Here is a 17967-nt window from a genome sequence, read left to right as displayed (position 1 = left end):
TCAGCTTTCAGAACTACGTAAAGAAATATGAGGTGCTGACGGGCCAGTGTGACGACTTCCCACATCGTTTTCATTTCATTGTGACTTCTTCTAAAGTGGGAAACTATTCGCGATGTAATCTTGCATTTAATCCAGAACGGCTCAAATAGCAGGACAGCTTTCATTTCTTCCATCCCGAAAATGTGAATTTCCAGTTCTGATCACCGCAGTTGTTTAGGTGTACTGGCAATTTCTTTGCGGATACTTCGCCCAGAAGCAAGCGCTCCCGAGATATGCCGTCGATGTTCTCACATCCTGCCCTTTTACACACCACTCCATGAGCATGCAGTGGTTTTTCGAAGTCTCAGATACGTACGCAACATGCGCTATAGTCGTCCTCACACCCTGTACCTCGACTGGCCTACGCATTTGACAAAACGCATATACGAAGACTGTTCTGGCTTGAACAGGGATCCTGAAGCTATAAAACCGAGATCAGATTGCCAGCTATCCACCATAGAAAGCCTGTCTGGGCTGACAGTCACATGAAAACGCGCGAGAATGTGACTCGAAATGAGTGACGAAGGTGGTGGTGCAATGGCTAGATGCCTGTGTGAAGACCACATTTTGAGATCATGGAAATCTGTGCCATCGAAAGATATTCCCATCCAAACGTCATCGCCCGTGAAATCTTCGCCATCGGCCTCAGCCACTGTGAACCAGACATGTGCTTGCCCTAGTCGTGGTTCAAAACTTTCAGGCCCTCGCAGGCTTCGGATCTGTTCGTTATTTTGACGAAAGCGAAGTTGTTGGATGCTTTAGATACTCCATCTGTCCTGGCGCCGTCCACGGAAGAACATGGCTGCTGTCTCTGCAAACTCAATTACTGATCTCAACTACCGAAGGCGGCTGCAAACAACTGATTTCATGTTCCTGGATCTGCATGCCGTGTTTGGCGCCTCAACAATCATGCACTCTCGGCGAGCCACCTGAACCTTTTTTTCCCTGTCATCAAGGTTCTTCAGAGGCATCACCAATGTCTTATAAGGATTGGTCTCATTCTTTCCAGATGCCGGGTGACTTTTTGAAGCACGCTCGACTCATCCCTGCACTCGTTTTCTCTCTCATCCACGAAGTCAACATGATGTTCAGCAAGAGGTCGGGACTGGCGGTCGCCATCCTGCTCGTCCAAGGAAGCTTTGTGTCAACACAAACTACCACCACCATCACAGGGGCCACTGATATTTCCACAAGCTCCTCCAGCTCCTCTACCTTCACGAGCTCTTCCGTCAGCTCCACCTCTTCTGATCTCACGACTTCGTCCTCTATCCTTACGACTCCCTCTAGCTCGATGACTTCCTCCGATCCCGCAACCTCGTCGTCGAGCCTCTCGACTTCTTCTGTCCTTACGACTACCTCTAGCTTGACAACCTCTTCTGACCCCGCAACATCGTCGTCGAGCCTTACGACTTCTTCTTCTGTCCTTCCGACTCCCTCAGGCTTAACGACTTCCTCCGACCCCGTAACCTCGTCAAGCCTGACAACCTCCTCCACCCTGACAACGCCCTCAGGCTTGACAACTTCTTCCGACCCTGCGATCTCTTCTAGCCTTACGACTTCTTCTAGCCTCACAACTTCTTCCTCTGTCCTTACGACTCCCTCAGGCTCGACGACTTCCTCCGACCCTGCAACCTCGTCAAGCCTCACGACCTCTTCCTCTGTCCCTACGACGTCCTCTAACCCTGCAACCTCGACGAGCCTCATAACCTCCTCCTCTGTCCTTGCTACTTCGTCTAGCTCGACGACTTCCTCCGACCCTATAACCTCTTCCAGCCCCACGACTTCTTCATCTCTTCTGACGAGCTCGTCTAACCCCACAACCTCGTCGAGCCTTACGACTTCTTCCTCTATCCTTACTACTTCCTCCAGCCCCGTAACCACTTCTAGCCTCACATCTTCGTCGTCTCTTCTGACAAGCTCTTCTAGCTCTTCAGATTCCTCTGCACCCACAACCTCTTCCTCTATTCCCGCAACCTCTTCCGCTCCTACAACCTCCTCTGTTCTTACCAGTTCTTCTGCCCTCACAACCTCTTCTATAATATCTATAACAACCGTTAGTATCACAGCATCGTCTGCTCTGACGACGTCCTCTGTTCTAACCACCTCGTCTGATCCCGCCACGACGTCGTCCGCTGCTCCTACGTCGTCTACTCCTACGTCGTCTGCTCTTACGTCGTCTGCTGCCCCTACGACATTGTCTGCTGCTACGACGTCCTCTACCCCTACGTCGTCCTCTGCCCTTACGTCGTCCTCTGCCCTTACGTCGTCCTCTGCGCTTACATCATCTGCTACTACGACATCATCTGCTGCTACGACATCATCTGCTGCTACGACATCATCTGCTGCTACGACATCATCAGTCCCTACGACCTCGCCAGTCCCCACAACCTCGCTAGTCCCCACGACATCATCTGTTCCTACTACTTCAAGTGATCCTACTTCTTCATCTGTTCCTGCAACCTCATCTAATCCCACAACATCATCTATCCCCATAACCTCATCGGCCCCCATAACTTCATCTATTCCCACGACATCATCAGTCCCTACGACATCATCAGTCCCTACGACTTCATCTGTCCCTACGACTCATCTGTCCCTACGACTTCATCTGTCCCTACGACTTCATCTGTCCCTACGACTTCATCTGTCCCTACGACTTCATCTGTCCCTACGACTTCATCTGTCCCTACGACTTCATCTGTCCCTACGACTTCATCTGTCCCTACGACTTCATCTGTCCCTACGACTTCATCGGTCCCTACGACTTCATCGGTCCCTACGACTTCATCGGTCCCTACGACTTCATCGGTCCCTACGACTTCATCGGTCCCTACGACTTCATCTGTTCTTACGACAAGTACCCCTACGACATCATCCGTCCTCACATCTTCTATTCCTACGACCTCTTCCGGCCCTACAACATCATCTGTCCTCACAACATCGTCTGTCCTTACATCTTCTATTCCTACGACCTCCTCTGGTCCTACAACTTCCGGTCTCACGACCTCTTCTGGTCCTACTTCTTCATCTACTCTCACCACTTCGTCTAGCATCACAACCATAACCCCGGCTGGCTCCGTTTCAACTGTCCAGGGCGAATATGGATGCTACACCGACTTCGGCCCGAGGTCAGTCGCCAATGTAGAGACGTTCTCCAGAATCTATTCCATCACCACGCCCGTCACCTACTACAACTACGTCACCCCATCCAAGGTGACAGTGACTATCACTCCCACCGGCGTCACCCCTACTGGCCAAACGGGTCCCGCTACCATCACGAGCACCCTGACTCTCACAACTATCACCAGCATCACTGCAGGCACCTTCGCCACTGTTCCAGCACCAGCAGGATTCACACCTCTCGCCTCTGCCCTCGTCCGTGACAGTGCCCAGAATGTCGGTGGTGATTCTCCTTACATCGAGGAGCGTTCCGTAAGGCAGCCTCTGGTACTTGGCCTCAACGCCAAAAATGCTGCCCTTGTCGCAGACCCGCCCCTATTCCCTCAGGTTGTCCACTGCGAGCGCGTCATTCGCATCTTCACCACCACCACGGTGGACAACACCATCACTGGCGTCTTCACGACGTTCGTCACCGCACCGACGCCTAGCCAGAGTGTCCCATCCGTCCCTGCGCAGGTCACCACAACCACCACCACGTACACTACGTCGACCGTCACTGTTGCATCGATGCCGACTGCGACGCTTTACGCAGCTTGCCAGTCCGATAACCTGGTCTCGCACGTTCCTGGCAGACGCCCCATCGTTCAAGCGGCCACCGATTACAGCATCACCCGTGAGAGACGCCACGCCGACTCGGCCTACGCCTGCTGCGTCTCGTGCCAGCTGGAGAACGGCTGCACGGGTAGCTTATACTACCGCGGCGCATGCTTTACCTTCAGGCCTTCCACCGACACCTGCGGCAACCCTGGCGATCTTCGCTACGGCCGTAGGGCCAACTTTGATGGCGCTTTCGTTGCCAGCAACGGAAAGTGTGGCTCTTGGAGGCTTTCTCAGACCCCTCCGTCTACAGAGTGGGAAGACGAACCTTTCGTTCGAAAGTGAAACCGCGATGGGGCCAACCTTTCGCTGAGCATGTATCGCTAGTCTGTAGACCTTCAGCGCCATCCATATTAGAATTAGAATTGCTATAGCATAGAAAATAACAAGGAGATGAATTTGGAAATAAGCATGTTGACTTGAGGCACACTTACAAACGCTGTTGATCCTTGACAGTTTCCCGGGGCAGCCCCGGGTCCGGGCCGTGCCTGTTTCCAGATACGGAAAGTGGAATGGTGAGCCCAGTGCGAACTCACTGCGTTCTTGCCTCAAGACGCTTTTGCTTTTGTGCACGGTGTCTTCCACCAGGCCTGCCCTGCCAGCCAAAGAAGCATCGACGACTTCTTATTCTCACGACGCGCAGTCCAACCTGCATCACGACTTCAAACTGTCATTCCATTCCGCGACTCGTCAATTGATGATGCGCTACTTCCGCGGCACAGCTTACCAGATGGACGGTTCGTAGGATCGCGATGCACAGGGGTTCAGGGATATCGCGCCCCGAGCCTTTCCCGAAGCTTACGTTGGCATATGAGGCTAACCATAATGGCAGCTTGACCGTTTTGTTGACTCCATCAGAAAATGGGTACACTTGCGATCACCTCAAATACCATAGATAGCTATGTTGACATCCAGAGCGCCTAGTTGCCTAGGGAGGATAAACTCCTCGACTTATGAGGAAGAAATCGTGCCGCCGGCAACGTACTGTTGTTCCTGGAACGATCACATCATACGCATAATACGCAAGTCCGGTATTCTGAGTGCAACCCCCCATAACCCTGGTCCGAAGGAAAGCTAATCTCAAAAAATGACGATTCAGAGTCAGTTGCGAGCCGAAGCAGGAACCAACAAGAGCGACTGATCAGCAAGTGACATGACAGTGCCCTTGGAAACCGCCAGGGACGCGGGCCACTCCCAACAAGATGCTGGGTAGCACTGCTTTTGCATGCAGAACATTTTCGTGGGGTCCTCGACTAGGCAGCCGTTTAGGAGATTTAACGGCGGCTAAGTACGGGACGGGAACCAAAGTCCTTTTCCAGTGCCTGGGTTGAGAACAAAACCCACGCAGTCCGCCTTGGCTGTCTCCTTTCAACCTCGCCTCCGGGACTCGCGACCGGCCTGTTGGGTCACGATCACGCAAAGAAGGATTCCGTCGATCCTTTTCGCCTCTTCTGTTTCTCGCCACTCTCCACCTTGTTCGCCGGCCCCTCAGCTAAAGCTTCCTCTGAAGCTAAAGATATCAGCCCTGCGCCTGCGTCTGCATATCACCCGCCCGAAGGCTGAGCAGACTCAGTAAGAAGCAGCAAGACGAAAATATAGACATGCACAGCGCAGTCTAGCGCTTGCTTGAGCATATCGTCTCGCGCTCATCGACGGAAATAACGATATGCAGACGAAACCATCATTGGCCGAGCGAAGCGCTGCTTCGTATGCAGCTTCCAAGCAATGCGGACATAAAATTCGGCGGCCGCTGCGATTAAATTGATAGGGCCACGAAAAGGCGAATGGACCAATAGACGACCACCGCGTCCTCTGATCGAGGCTACGGGCGCTCTGGAATCGCAAAGGTGTCTGGGGTCGAGCGGGAGACAGAGAGCCGTGATGGGGGCTGGTGAAAGTGAGGCCCAGCATCTGTCGAATGGGCGTCGAGAAAGGCACGAAAGAGCAGCAGACTGCGGACCCCAAGCCCCTGGGTTGGGGCATTGATCCCGGCAGGTTTGTCGCTTTTTTGGATATTTGCATTCAGCTTAGCCCCTGAACATGCGCTGTATGACGGCCCCAGGGTTGCATCGCCCCGTACCTAGATTGGTCTTGGCGATCCTTTCAGGCAAATTCGTTCTTATCCACGCAGCGAGGGCGCCTTGGTAAGTGGTGACTGAGGACTGAAGCTGGTGGTCACTGGTCACTGAAGGTGGGCAGCGTGCGGGAACTGTGAGCTGGCTGAGGAGGAGGAGGAGGTGAGCTGCTGCTGCAGCCCAGCCAGCCAGCAAGCACGCCGCACCTCAGCCCGCTCGCCCGCTGCAGCCAGCCCGCCATTGTCTGGATCCTGGAAATGTCATTTCTCGGGCCCTGGGCGACAATGCGTCGTGGACTCGTGGGCCGTCGATCGGACAAAAACATTCCCCATCCAACTTGCAACGGTACACGGCTGTCGTCTCCTCGCCTTGAGTGCTTGCTCGTGCTCCTTTCCTCCTCTCTGGCTCGGCTTGCGGCATGCTGCTTGGGACAGCTTCATTCCCAAACACACCACACAGGAGTGAGTCGTGCGCCCGAGCACGGTGAAAATGGCGACATTGGACCCGAATGCGTGGTATCGCATCTCCGAAACACGCGTCGACAACAGCACCGGCCCCTTCGCCCTCAACCTGCAGCTGCGCACCGAGGTCAATGGTCTCAGAGTCCATCCGATAACAGGTGGAACAGCGGCCTGGCAGTTCCAGCCTTATGGCGATGTCAAAGGCCGCTATCTCATGCGCCTCGACCAGACCGGTGTGAAGGCGCAGCTGAGCGCATGCTACGACTCGGGCGAACCAGCCACGGGGAACACAATTGCTTGTATGAAGGAGTCTTCGACGGACGAAGCTCAGTTGTGGGATGTGTCTGACTTTGGGTCGGGAACCTTCAAGTTTGTCAACGTGAAGAACGGGACCAGCTACGTGCTGGACGTGCACCCGAAAGACAACCTGTTCATGTCCAACGAGATCGACGGGTCTGAGGGTGTCGCAGAAAATCAACTTGCTCAACATTGGGTTTTGTCAAGCGTTAGCGCCGTCAATGACGGCGCCTACTCTACCATTTATTCTGGCGTGAGTTTGACTCGGGAACCGAGCACCAATCGAAACGGGAGCCGCTAACCAGGTGGTGCAGAACGTTGCTGTCAGCACTAACTCAGCTGCGCTCTCATCCTCTGCAACTACCACCACCCGAACAACCACAACTTCCACCTCCACAGGATCGACACAAACATCTTCGACAACAGGGACTGCGTCCCCTGCCGACGCGATGAGCACGCCCACCGCGACCAGTACGCCGTCCAAGGGGATTTCGACCGCTGCCGGAGCGGGCATCGGTGTCGCTGTTGCGCTCAGCGTCGTGGGATTGATAGGGGCGGTGGCATTCTTCTGGTGGCGACGATCCCAGCGACCGAAAACGAAATACAGCGAAGTCGAAGCGAAAAACGGCGAGCACCCCGATCGGGGCTCTTCAATAGGCATTTCACAATCCGGCGAGAGCGCGCCTTCTTCATTACATGGGGTTTCTCCGACCGTAGGAGTGTCGAGCTTGAATGCATGGCAGCCAGCATCATCCGTCTCCGTGCCGCCAGCATCATCCTTCGTCAACGGGCAACCGCAGCAATCCGGATACTACGCCCCGGGACAGCAAGCGACCGGCGGTCAACAGGGTGGATATTATATGGATCACCAACAACAGGCGATCGGGGGACAGCAAGCTGCCGTCTACGCCGGCGGGCAGCCGATGACGATTACCGAGCAGCAAAATATAACGTATGTTAGCGGGCCGTCGCCAGCCACGGGGGGGTCATATGGCGGGCAGCAATCAGATTTTGCTGGCGGAGACGGGCCGATCGCTTCACTTTACGGGCAACGACTTCCGCCGACGACCAGCCAGACACCAGGCGCTTCGATATATGGCCAGCGAAATGCTCCGACGGGCGGATCCGCCTCGCTTTACGGACAATCAGTAGGGCCAACAACCACAACCGCTCCTGCGGCTCCTCGTCATCAGTTCGATCATCCGACGGCCGCTGCCGAATTCGCCCCTGGAGCAGCCAACACATCGGCACAGCGAAACGTGTATGGTGCCAGCCAAAACCAGACCAGTTCCACAGTTAATCTGGCGGATTTCGAGCCGATGCCTCAGCCACACGAACTAGAGGCTGCGGAGCGAGAGATCGTGCGGCGACAACATGAGCTGGGTACCTTCCACCACGGTCCGGATCTTTCTCTGAATGAACAGCCAGCAAAGGCCCCGGAAGCCCCAAAGGTTGAGCTGAGTGCTTATCAGCATGGGCCCGACACTTTCTCACGGAACGAGGCCAAGATGTTGGGAGCGCCGACGGCCGAGCTGGGAGCATACCAGCACGGCCCTGATACATTTGAGAACGAACACGAAGCCAAGGTCCTAGGAGCATACCATCCCGGGCAAGATGCATTTACGCGGGAGCGTGAGGACAAGGTGCTTGGCAGCTTTCACGATATGATGAAATTGGCAAAACCTACAGGGCGGAGTGCAGAGCCGCAGTCGTATGAGATGAACCCCATACGGCCTACGAGAGGAGCACATGGCGACACAAACAGATGAGGTCTGTGAACAACCTTACACATCGCAAAAGCGAGAATCTTCATCACCAAGTACGAAATGTGGCCTCTAGGCGGAGGGGCTCAGCTGAACAACACCCATGATACCCAGACAAAGACCCGCACTGTCTTGTCTCAACCATTGCGGCCATTCAGCCGCATGAGCCACTCAGTCAGCCATGTGGCTTGGCTGCTTACACTGCCTCGGGGGACACTTGAATCCTATGCCCAGGAATACAGACGCGTCACATGGTCAACCATTAGCTGCAAGGCTTTGACAGACGCCGACAGAACTCTCCCACAGTCGCCAGCTACGATGTCTGAACGCTCCAGATCGCCGGCCAGTAAAGGAACGAGTCATTTAAACCAGACTCAGCAGCACTTTCTGCTGGACGCGTCCGTAGCATCATCGGTGTTACGCAACCGGCCTCAAATCACCACCCGCCGACGCAGAGCTCGGGTGAGTGACGGTTTTTAACCGAGCAAGCGCACATCAAGTCCTACACAGGGCAGACTAAAGAGGCAAATATACATCCTCACCCCATGCCACTCCTCACAGATTTGCTTGAAAGCATCTAAGAGAAGACACAGCAGGTCGTCGTCACGACTTGAAAAATGTCAAAACATAGATGTAAATGAAATCTAATAATAATTCACGAGAATCAAGACATTCCCAATCCAGTCCTTGAATCCTAAGGCTACTGTTGCTCACTGTCTCATGCCTGATCATATGATGCTGTGTCCCAAGTCCCTTTACGTCTCACAGCTTCGGAAGCATGTGGACATATTCTTCTATTCCTCCATCACGCATGTCACCGTTCTGTGCCAAACCATGGCATTCCGTTAGGTTTATGAGCTTCTTCAGACGAGTTCAGCCTCCAATCAGGCGCGTCTCATTCAAGTCTGCGGGCATTCATACCACATGTCACTTCAACTCATCTGTCCACAAGCCGACGTTCTGGATACCTGTTTGAGCTCAGATGATGTTTACTGAGGTGTCGCCCAGTATAGGGACTGGAGGCGATGGTGCCTTGTTAAATTCCAGTGTCCTATACGCATCGACTGATGCGCCGTATTTTGATGAAGAGCGCGAACAATGGTGGCTCGACGAACTGATGTTCGCACTTTGCTTCGCATGAGGACTCCCTTTTTTTTCACTGATTTTGTAGGGTTTATTGACGCGTCGTCCTGATGTTGCTCGCGGGCAGGTGTGCTCTCGAAGTCGTTAGAAGAAAAACCACGATGAATCATGCCGCCCAACATCACACTCGAGAAAGAACGTGTGATGGTTGTCTGTCAAGGTGCTCTCACAAGGCTGGCTGCGCATCAGATCTGGCTGTTCTCCTCGGAGCCTGAGACACGCCTCAGTCGGGATTGAATAAGCGAGCGAAGGCGCCTCAAAGATTCAATGGGAAAGCAGCCTTTCTGTTCCCTCCCACGCGGCAGGGTTCTGGTCTAAAGTCTCGCGCTGTCGCGATGACGTATCACGCATACTATTTCGTCAGCCGGATGAGCCGCGGATGCTGGGCAGATACTGTGAGCATCTACTTCAAACCCTGCACGGAAGGACAGGTCGCTTGCTGTGACTATGGGCCATGTGATGGTCGAGACTGACAGGACCCAAAACCCATCCCGGGTCCAGAATGCCTCTCAGCTCTGAGGAGGGCTACACCGAAACATTCAGACTTTCGGGGAGAGGACGTATTCCTCGCATAAACGAAGCTTCCAGAAGGAAGGAACATGACGAGTAGAATGTGACCAAAGCATGTCGGTGTCTGGAACTCCCTTTGCAGCCTTTGCAGGGTATTTGTCGCTGGTCTCGTCTATCCTCGAGAGAATAGTCCTCTACGGAGACCGCTTTATGGAGCTGGCTATTTGTGCTTGGAGATATTTCGTGATTGCTTCTCAGGAGTCGAGGCATGGGCAAGGGGTTTTTTCCAACGACTTTTGGGAGAAGAACACGAACAACGGTCGTCTCTCGGAACTGATTCCTAGGATATCAACACAGCCAAGGAAGACCTGCGGAGTCCTGGCCAGACACTCATGACGAGAACCAGGACATCGGTTCATGGGTTCCCAACTAGGACACTGCAAAACGCCTGGGAACCGTGAATTGGCATATTGAATGATGTTCCAGACGATGACAGGACGTGCCACCATTTCCAGGCCGTCGGAGAGCTGCAACAACAATGGCGAGCCTCAGTTACCACATTGAAGAAATTTGAGATGGAATCGTCATGGTGGTGGTTTGGTTCTCTGGAGGAACGACAACATGGCGAGCATCGAGCTGGATCAGACCACACATGAACTCAAAGCACCAGGCTTTTAATGAAATGGCCCCTAGGCGGATTACTGTTCTCTTCGAGATCTACCCTCGATAGGTACCTGCGGTCACCCTGGGAATTTAACAGCACCAAGTAGGTGATGGAGGCGTTGGTGGACTTTGCCTTGCTGCGTGGACAGGGCGTGGCTTTGACAAGCAGCCCTAGATGTCCACGCGCACAGTATAATACCGCATATGAGGTTTGAGATGCGTAGACTGTCGCAAGTTGAGGGATTCGTACTTGTGTGGAAGCATGTCGCCTAGCTTACTCCCAGAAATGAAGCAGGCCAACTTGGTGATCTCTCTAAACTGCAGCAAGCTGTCCAAGGCCCTTGCTCATTCGTGCCAAACATCTCGAAAAACACAGATATGAAAGCCAGTCGATGCCAGTGGACAAAAGCACGCCTGGAGGCAATGATCCAAGGTTCAGATGGCCATTACAGTCCTCGTGCGGTCAGGCACGAGGTGGATGGCTTGACGACACTCACTATGTTGCCACGTACGTTTTGAGGTTCACAGGTGCAAATCCATACAAGTCGAAAGATACCGTTGTGGTCTCTACCGATCCCCAGAGAATACCTGATTTCCGGACTTGTCCACGGGGGCAAGCCGACTGGGGACCGGGCCATCGGAGGAGGGACCGGCTCCAATCTGCAGTGCAGCCCCGGCCGGTACGGGTTCCACTCGGCACCGAGCACCGATTCACACCGGCGGCATCCGGGGTCTCACGGACTCAAACGCGTGGTTGCTGCAAGAGTAACATGATTTCCGACCCAAGCTTCCTGCACGCGTTCGAGCGCCGTCAGCTCAAGCTTCTTCACATGAAGCCTGAAAGGCAAAGGAAGCATAATACACCGAAGATGACCGACAACAGCGAAAGTCGACGGAAGACTCCCCGAGGCAGCTCCCTTCCGAACCCCTCATCTCGTCGGTCGGGAGACCCTCGGCAAGTTTCGATGCAGATATTCCCCCCAACCTTCTCCAACCGCGAACCCGATCCCTGTCCTTGCAGCTGAGATGGTGTTTAGCTGAACCTCTCTTTCTCCAGCATGTGTTTGACTTCAAACATGTGAGATGGGGGACTGTTCGGTTGTAGATGGTGATGGCCCCATGGTTGATGGCACGCCGAACTTGATGTTGTTAGGTAGACGCACCCCGGATGTCTGTTTCTTCTGGCTCTGAAGGAGGGGGCGTAGCTGCATCGACAAGTCCAACTTCTTTCCGGCGAAAACATGTTGGAGATATCTCCTTCAGGAGGGTAGTGGTGTTGTCCCGCAACACTAACCATGTCGTTTCAACCATGTCACTTTCATGGTCAACCATCGCATGTGATGAGAGAATTTGGAGGAGCAGAAGAAGAAGAAGAAGAAGCTCTCCGGCCTGTCTGCAAAAACGAAAGCTGCAGACGAGCTGACCAATAGAGGAATATGCCGGAACGTAAAGCAAAACACGAGGGAGCACTGGCTCATCTCGAGGTGAGCTGATATCACAAGATCTTTTTTGATGACGGGCGCTTCGGACACAAACGGATGAGCTGTTCATCAGAAAATATGGTGACTTCTTCACCTCGGGATGGCACCTCAATCTCCAACGGCGTGGACGCCTCGGTTGTACAACGAAACGCCACGTTTGCGAGAAGCACATGTAAGTCACTTTTGGGGTAGGTAAAGAGCCAAGTGGCAAAGCGACGCAGTTGCAGCAAAGACTGGCTCTTTGCTATCTCTCGCGTTTTGTTGTCAGCAGGGCCGATATCGCTGCAGCTTCCGAAGAGTTTCGACACCAGCTGCTGTGATATCAAATCCTTCTCGATAGAGAAACAAGCTGAATGGGACCCCAAACCTGTAATTCACGGGCCTGACTGCCAATTTTAGAATTGCAGATTCTGTGAGGTATCTGCAGGGTTTGCGAAATACTTGCCCTCAGGGTAGAACGGCTCGCAACTGAGGGGTCGAGGCCCTCGACACGCGGGCGTCTGTCAACCTCGATGCTCTCCGTCAAAACAAAAACTCTCGTGAGGAGCTTCTCTTGCGAACACGGGAAGAGTCGGGGAGACCGAGGAGGGGGCTCCGGGTCTACCCTACAGTTCGTGGGGCACATCGTCGTGGTGGTCAGGGTGCGGTGTGGGGGAACTGGAGTCTTGGACGAGGCTGTGGACGCACAAAACTCTAACCGTCACGATGGCGGACGACCTAGCATAGAAATCGACAATTTTCAATGGAGGTGCGGACTCGGGCAATGTCCGAAGTTCTTCCCCAGAGAAAGAGCTTGTCAGAGGCGCGGCCCAATCAGGAGCAGCAATCTGGACTTGATCTTGCATCTGGCAGTCTCCCGTTGGTGCCCGAGAATCGAAACTGGGGTAGCCGTAGGGAGGACACGCGGAGAGTGGTGGTGAAAAAAATGGTTGGCGCGCGTCAGAGGGGGGAACCGGTTCCGAGTTACGGAGACCAACGGAGGTATACGGAAGACGTGACAGCTCCAGGGTTGCATCGTGCGGGGAGCGACGCCCCCGTCGTTAGCTCCATGCGGGGCCGGGGAGGGGCGGTTTGACGCTCTAGCTCCAAGCACCAAAGAGCCGCTGGTGGAGCGAGCTAGCGATACCGGTCTGGGTCGCGTTCCCACGCACTTGATGAGGAGGGTGAGGAGGCGGAGGAGCTGGAGGAGAAGGTGTGGGATGGCTGAACATTTGGCAGCACGATATGCGTCCCGGCGTTTAACCGCTCCCGCTAGGACTCTCACCTCACGACGGCGAGACATGCTGGCTGTGTTTCTCCTGCAAGAGAAGAGGTGAAACACTCGGATTTTGTAAGCAATGTGTTTGCAAGCACCGGAATGTGCAGAGACTGAGAGCTATTAGGTAATGTTAGGTAATATATATTGAGTGCAAGACTCATGTGCTCGACCAGCTGAGCTGGACGGACAAACCTCACAGGCATGGCCAGAGCGGTGAGTGAGAGCGCGGTAGTCGACACAAAGTGTTGAGTCCCTGGTGGGAGGGGTTAAGGTTGACGCGTCTGATCGTTGCTGACAAGAAGCTTGGCGGTGGTATCCAGACGCCAAGTTTGCCAAGGCGAGGGCAGGATCGCGGACGTGAAGAAGGTTGTCTCAGCACGTGCGATAGTCTGGGGTGAATCAAGATAAGCCCAGGCGATTGCGACCGCAGTGTCTCGGAATCGTCTGAACCTCGCAATTGCTGCTTTGTAGTAGTAGTTGAACTGATTTTCTGACTTTCTGCGGGCCAAACTCGGGCTGTTTGTTGACGTGCGCGGCGAAGTGAGGGCAGAAGTTTTCATGAGGAGTCGAAGCTGCCTGTACATGCGATGGCAGAATTGCGCAACATTTATCCGTAAATTGCCTTTTCTGGGGGAAGGGATCTGCCTGATTGCGTTTTTCAAGTTGCGCCATCGGCGATGCAGCACCGATCAGAGACATGGAGATAAGAGGCGTTGGGAAGTTGGTATGGACCGTCGGCAGCAGGGAGAGAGCTTCAGATAGGTTCGAGATGGAAGCGCAAGGACTGGAGGGCGACCAGGGCGGGCACTCGAACGCCATGAGCTGCGAAAAGTACCGTGGACATTTGAACGTTGGCGGCAGGCGCGTGCAACAAGGACGTTCATTTAACGTGGTTTCGTCTGAAGTTTCGATCTCAAGCCCCGTCAACGGTGAGCACCCGTATCGTCCAGTGAGATCCAGAGCGACAAGTGAGCATAACGTCTTCTGGGTGCTTCAAACCTTTCGAAACTGTGATTTCCCCAGCGGGTTCGTGTTTGAGACGGGTGGAGAGCGGGCGGGCGTTGTGTGTGAGTGTGCCATAGTAGTGTGTGCGAGTGTGTGAGGGTGAGGATGCTAGTGAGTGATGAGCATTGGACGCGTGGAAGTCCATGTTTCAATTGGCAGAGGATCCTCATCCGGACTGCGATGGGCGGGCTGGAAAACGGGGTGGCAGATGGAGGTGAAGTCGGGAGGCAAGGAGGGAGCCCGGTCGGAGCAAGGCAGAGAGCCAGACGGGCGGGCAGGGGTCGGGGTGACAGGGGCTTGAAAATTTTGGAGCCAGGCCTGGCAGTCGGTACCGGTGGGGTCCGCCGTCAGCGCGCGTGCGTTGTGGATCCGAATCGCTGTGGCTTGCCGCTAAGCGGGAATCCCTGTGGAGGCATCGGGCAAAGTCGGGAGGGCCTCAAGTTTGAGGCTTGTAGGGAGAGTCATGTTGCAGTCATGCTGCCCATGCAAATGTCTCGTGTGTCTTTCTCAGTGTGTCCTTCGTACTTTGCAGTACCTGCTGTTGTTTGCTGTTTCTGTCCCTTTCTTTTCCTTATCTTGATGAAGAGACGGGGAGCTCGAGATTTGGGGGTTACGGTCCACCTTGCTCACGGGATGGTGGCAAGATGGTGGGCAGCAGACGCCGCCAAATCGGGTGTTCAACATGAGTTCCCCGAGGAATAAGCCCGAGACAAATCGATATCCCATCTTCACCGTGACGTATCCTGTGCTTCCAGCAAGGCTGGGAAATCGTCTGACGAGCCGTTATCCCGCTATCCCGCAGGCAACGATGGGGGTCGCAGTCGCAGTCGTAGTCGCTTTTGTCGGTGGATGCTTTGGGTATCCGCCGCGAGGGCTTGGATTTCGCGAGCGTCGTCTATATTCTGGCTGGGCTTCTCCAAAATTGTTCAGTCAAAAATTCCAGAAGACGTCCAAGAACATGCCAAGGGGGAGGGGGAAGTGTCTGCAGGCACCACACACCGTCGCATTAGTGAGTGATACGCCATGCCCCAAGCCAACAGGGATCACGATTCCGACGGCCGACCCGGGCCCAACAGGCCGCCGTGGACGTGGACGTGGACGTGGACGGTGTGCAGCCCAGTGCTGAGTCTCCAGCATTTGCCCACGGACGACGGCTGGCCTTTGGAGGACAACGGTTCGGGACGCTGTGACAGAAACTAGCCTGAAGAGGGCAGCAGCCAACAAATCCCAAGGCCGTCATTGGCTGGGACTTGAAGGTTTGCCCTGTCTGCGCGGTATTGCCGTTTCAATAGCAGCCTTTGGGGATTGTTAAACTCTTGTTGCCGCTGTCTCTGCTGGGTTCGGACGTGTTGCTTTTTCCCTTGCAATAGTGCGACACACAAGATGAAATGACCGGCGACACACAGAGATGCGGTGTTCGGGTGTGTCAGCCACGGACGAGGCTTCGTTCATCTGGTGTTTCGTGCCGAGAGTGGCATATTGCCAGATGGGGAATGCGACGTGCAAGGCATTGGTCAGGCAAGGCAGCTGCGAGTGTCGTGTGCGCACGGAGTTGAGGTGGGTGAGTGCGAGAGTGGTTCAGCCAAGTTGGGCTCCGACCCGGGGACCGTCGGACGGTGGATTCAAGAATCGAGGTTGAAGGAGTCCCGGACGGGGCTGCGCCAGGAACAGCTAGCGTCGGCGAGTTGTCCGGCCGGCGATGGAGAATGTGCGAATATTGATGGTTGACGGAGTCACACGCCTCACGAGGAAGAAAAGAGTGGATTTGGAGCATGTCGTTTGTGGTGGAGAGAGAGAGAGCGAAGGGTGACGGCGTGAAGTGCAAAGTACCTTTCCTCTTTTTTTTTTTTTTTTTTGTTGTTTTTTTTTTTCTTCCCGGGGGGCGGATGCGGATGCAGATGCAGGTCGAGACAGGGTCGAGGGTGTCCAGGGCTGGAGGGACAGGACAGCGCAGGACATGCGCCTGCGAGCTGCATGGCTGACGACTTTGGGAAGGGAAAGTGCCGACGGTTGACACATTTGGATGTTGCCTCCAGTCACTGCCCAAGTTTTGGGCCGACATCGCGCACTTCTCACCGGTTGAAGAAGGTGAGGGATCGGACATCCCAACAAAACGCGGACCTACCTCCAGCACGGGGACTTGCTACTTCGTACTTACACATTGCATCGTAAGTAAACAAACGGTGACTAGTAGTCAACCAACTGCCTTATGTAATGGAGACAGCTGGAGGAGCTCAGGAGTCAGGACTGGAGCTATCCGTCCAGCGTCCGAGGCCGTTCCGACTTTTGCAAGAGTTGCAACTTTTTGTTTTTTTGTTTTTGCGAACTTGCTGCACGGGATCTCACCGTGGCAGGGGAAATCGGTGGGACAGCAGGGGATCTGCAGGGGTCGAATAAAAGCGAGAAGGGGACAAAAAGAGAGAAAAAGATACGTACACCACGGACTCTGAGCGACGAGTGGAAAGAATGTGGAGTGAGTCAAGCAGCAAGCGAACAATTGACGGGGCCAAGGGCCGATTAGCAGCCACGATGCCTCCTTTTTTCGTGCTGCTTCTTTCTTTTGATTCGCAGACAACCCGCGCAATTTACACATACGGCGGCGGCCACCAGCGGCGCCGATCCGATGGCCGGAGCTGAGTCCCGACGATTATGAACTCTTGAGTCTTTTTTTCTCGCTGGTGACTCTCTAGAAATAGCAAGGCCTCGTCTTTCTAGCAGTGGTGGTGATGACGGTACATGGCATGGTCTTGGTTTTTGGGTTTGTTTTTTTGCCGCCATCGTTTACCTGACCTGACGGGATATCATCAATCACAAACCCCCGAATCAATTGAATCAACTTTTGATCAAATACGGAAACAAGCAAAACCCCATCAGGAGTCATTGCTCCACCGAAACAAGTATACGAACGAATACCTCACTGGTCTGGTCCGGTCTGGTCTGGTCTGCATCATCTGCATCTGGCATCTGCTCACGCACGCCGCATCGTATCGAATCGCCTCGCCTCGCCTCGCCTAGCCTGTTATCCGTACCCGCCGCGTCTTACGGACTTCCATCTCCATTCCACGGCCTGATTCCAGCTCCACCGGCCGGCGGCCAGTCTGCGAATCCGATCCCTTCCCCTTTCCCAGGTAGGCAGTCCCCCTTTTCACTTTTTCGCCTTCAATCTCACCTTGGTCACCGTGACCGTGACCCCCAACAACCCCAACCTGCCATGGGCTATGTTATTGCTTGCAACAAGTTGCACTCAGCTTAGCGCACCGCGGGCTGCCCGTTGTCTGCCGACCGCCACGTTGCATTTCGGTCTTCTGTCCAGCCTCCGGCCGGGTAAATCAGCCTACTGGATAGTAATTGGCCTCCACTGGTTTCTATTCTGGCTTTCCTGTCGGTCCCCGTTGCTTCGCTAATGATGTTCGTCGATGGACAATACATCATCTACGCCATTGTGAGCTGAGGAAACGGGCCGCCCATCTATCTCAACACGCAAGCAAGCAAAGC

General features: G+C 54.3%; 3 protein-coding genes across 3 annotated transcripts; 2 read left to right on the top strand and 1 right to left on the bottom strand.

Annotated features, from left to right (window-relative positions):
* Positions 1–1035: 1035 nt before the first annotated feature.
* CGCA056_v004509 (uncharacterized protein) lies at positions 1036–3092 on the bottom strand (the record flags this gene model as incomplete). The annotated part of the gene is made up of 3 exons (XM_037319764.1): positions 1036–1977; positions 1999–2378; positions 2684–3092. The coding sequence occupies 3 exons, from the start codon at positions 3090–3092 to the stop codon at positions 1036–1038; spliced, it is 1731 nt and encodes a 576-aa protein (XP_037181733.1).
* A 47-nt stretch (positions 3093–3139) lies between these two features.
* Positions 3140–4101, top strand: CGCA056_v004508 (uncharacterized protein; the record flags this gene model as incomplete). Its single annotated transcript, XM_037319763.1, has 2 exons — positions 3140–3167; positions 3260–4101. The coding sequence occupies 2 exons, from the start codon at positions 3140–3142 to the stop codon at positions 4099–4101; spliced, it is 870 nt and encodes a 289-aa protein (XP_037181732.1).
* Positions 4102–6380: 2279 nt separating this feature from the next.
* On the top strand, positions 6381–8418 carry CGCA056_v004507 (uncharacterized protein; the record flags this gene model as incomplete). The annotated part of the gene is made up of 2 exons (XM_037319762.1): positions 6381–6902; positions 6964–8418. The coding sequence occupies 2 exons, from the start codon at positions 6381–6383 to the stop codon at positions 8416–8418; spliced, it is 1977 nt and encodes a 658-aa protein (XP_037181729.1).
* Between the last annotated feature and the right edge of the window lie 9549 nt (positions 8419–17967).

Source organism: Colletotrichum aenigma, assembly GCF_013390185.1.
Source record: "Colletotrichum aenigma strain Cg56 chromosome Unknown KSG_Cg56_contig03, whole genome shotgun sequence".
Lineage (NCBI taxonomy): Eukaryota > Fungi > Ascomycota > Sordariomycetes > Glomerellales > Glomerellaceae > Colletotrichum > Colletotrichum aenigma.
Note: the sequence above shows the minus strand (reverse complement) of the source record. Positions and strands in the feature narration are given on the sequence as shown.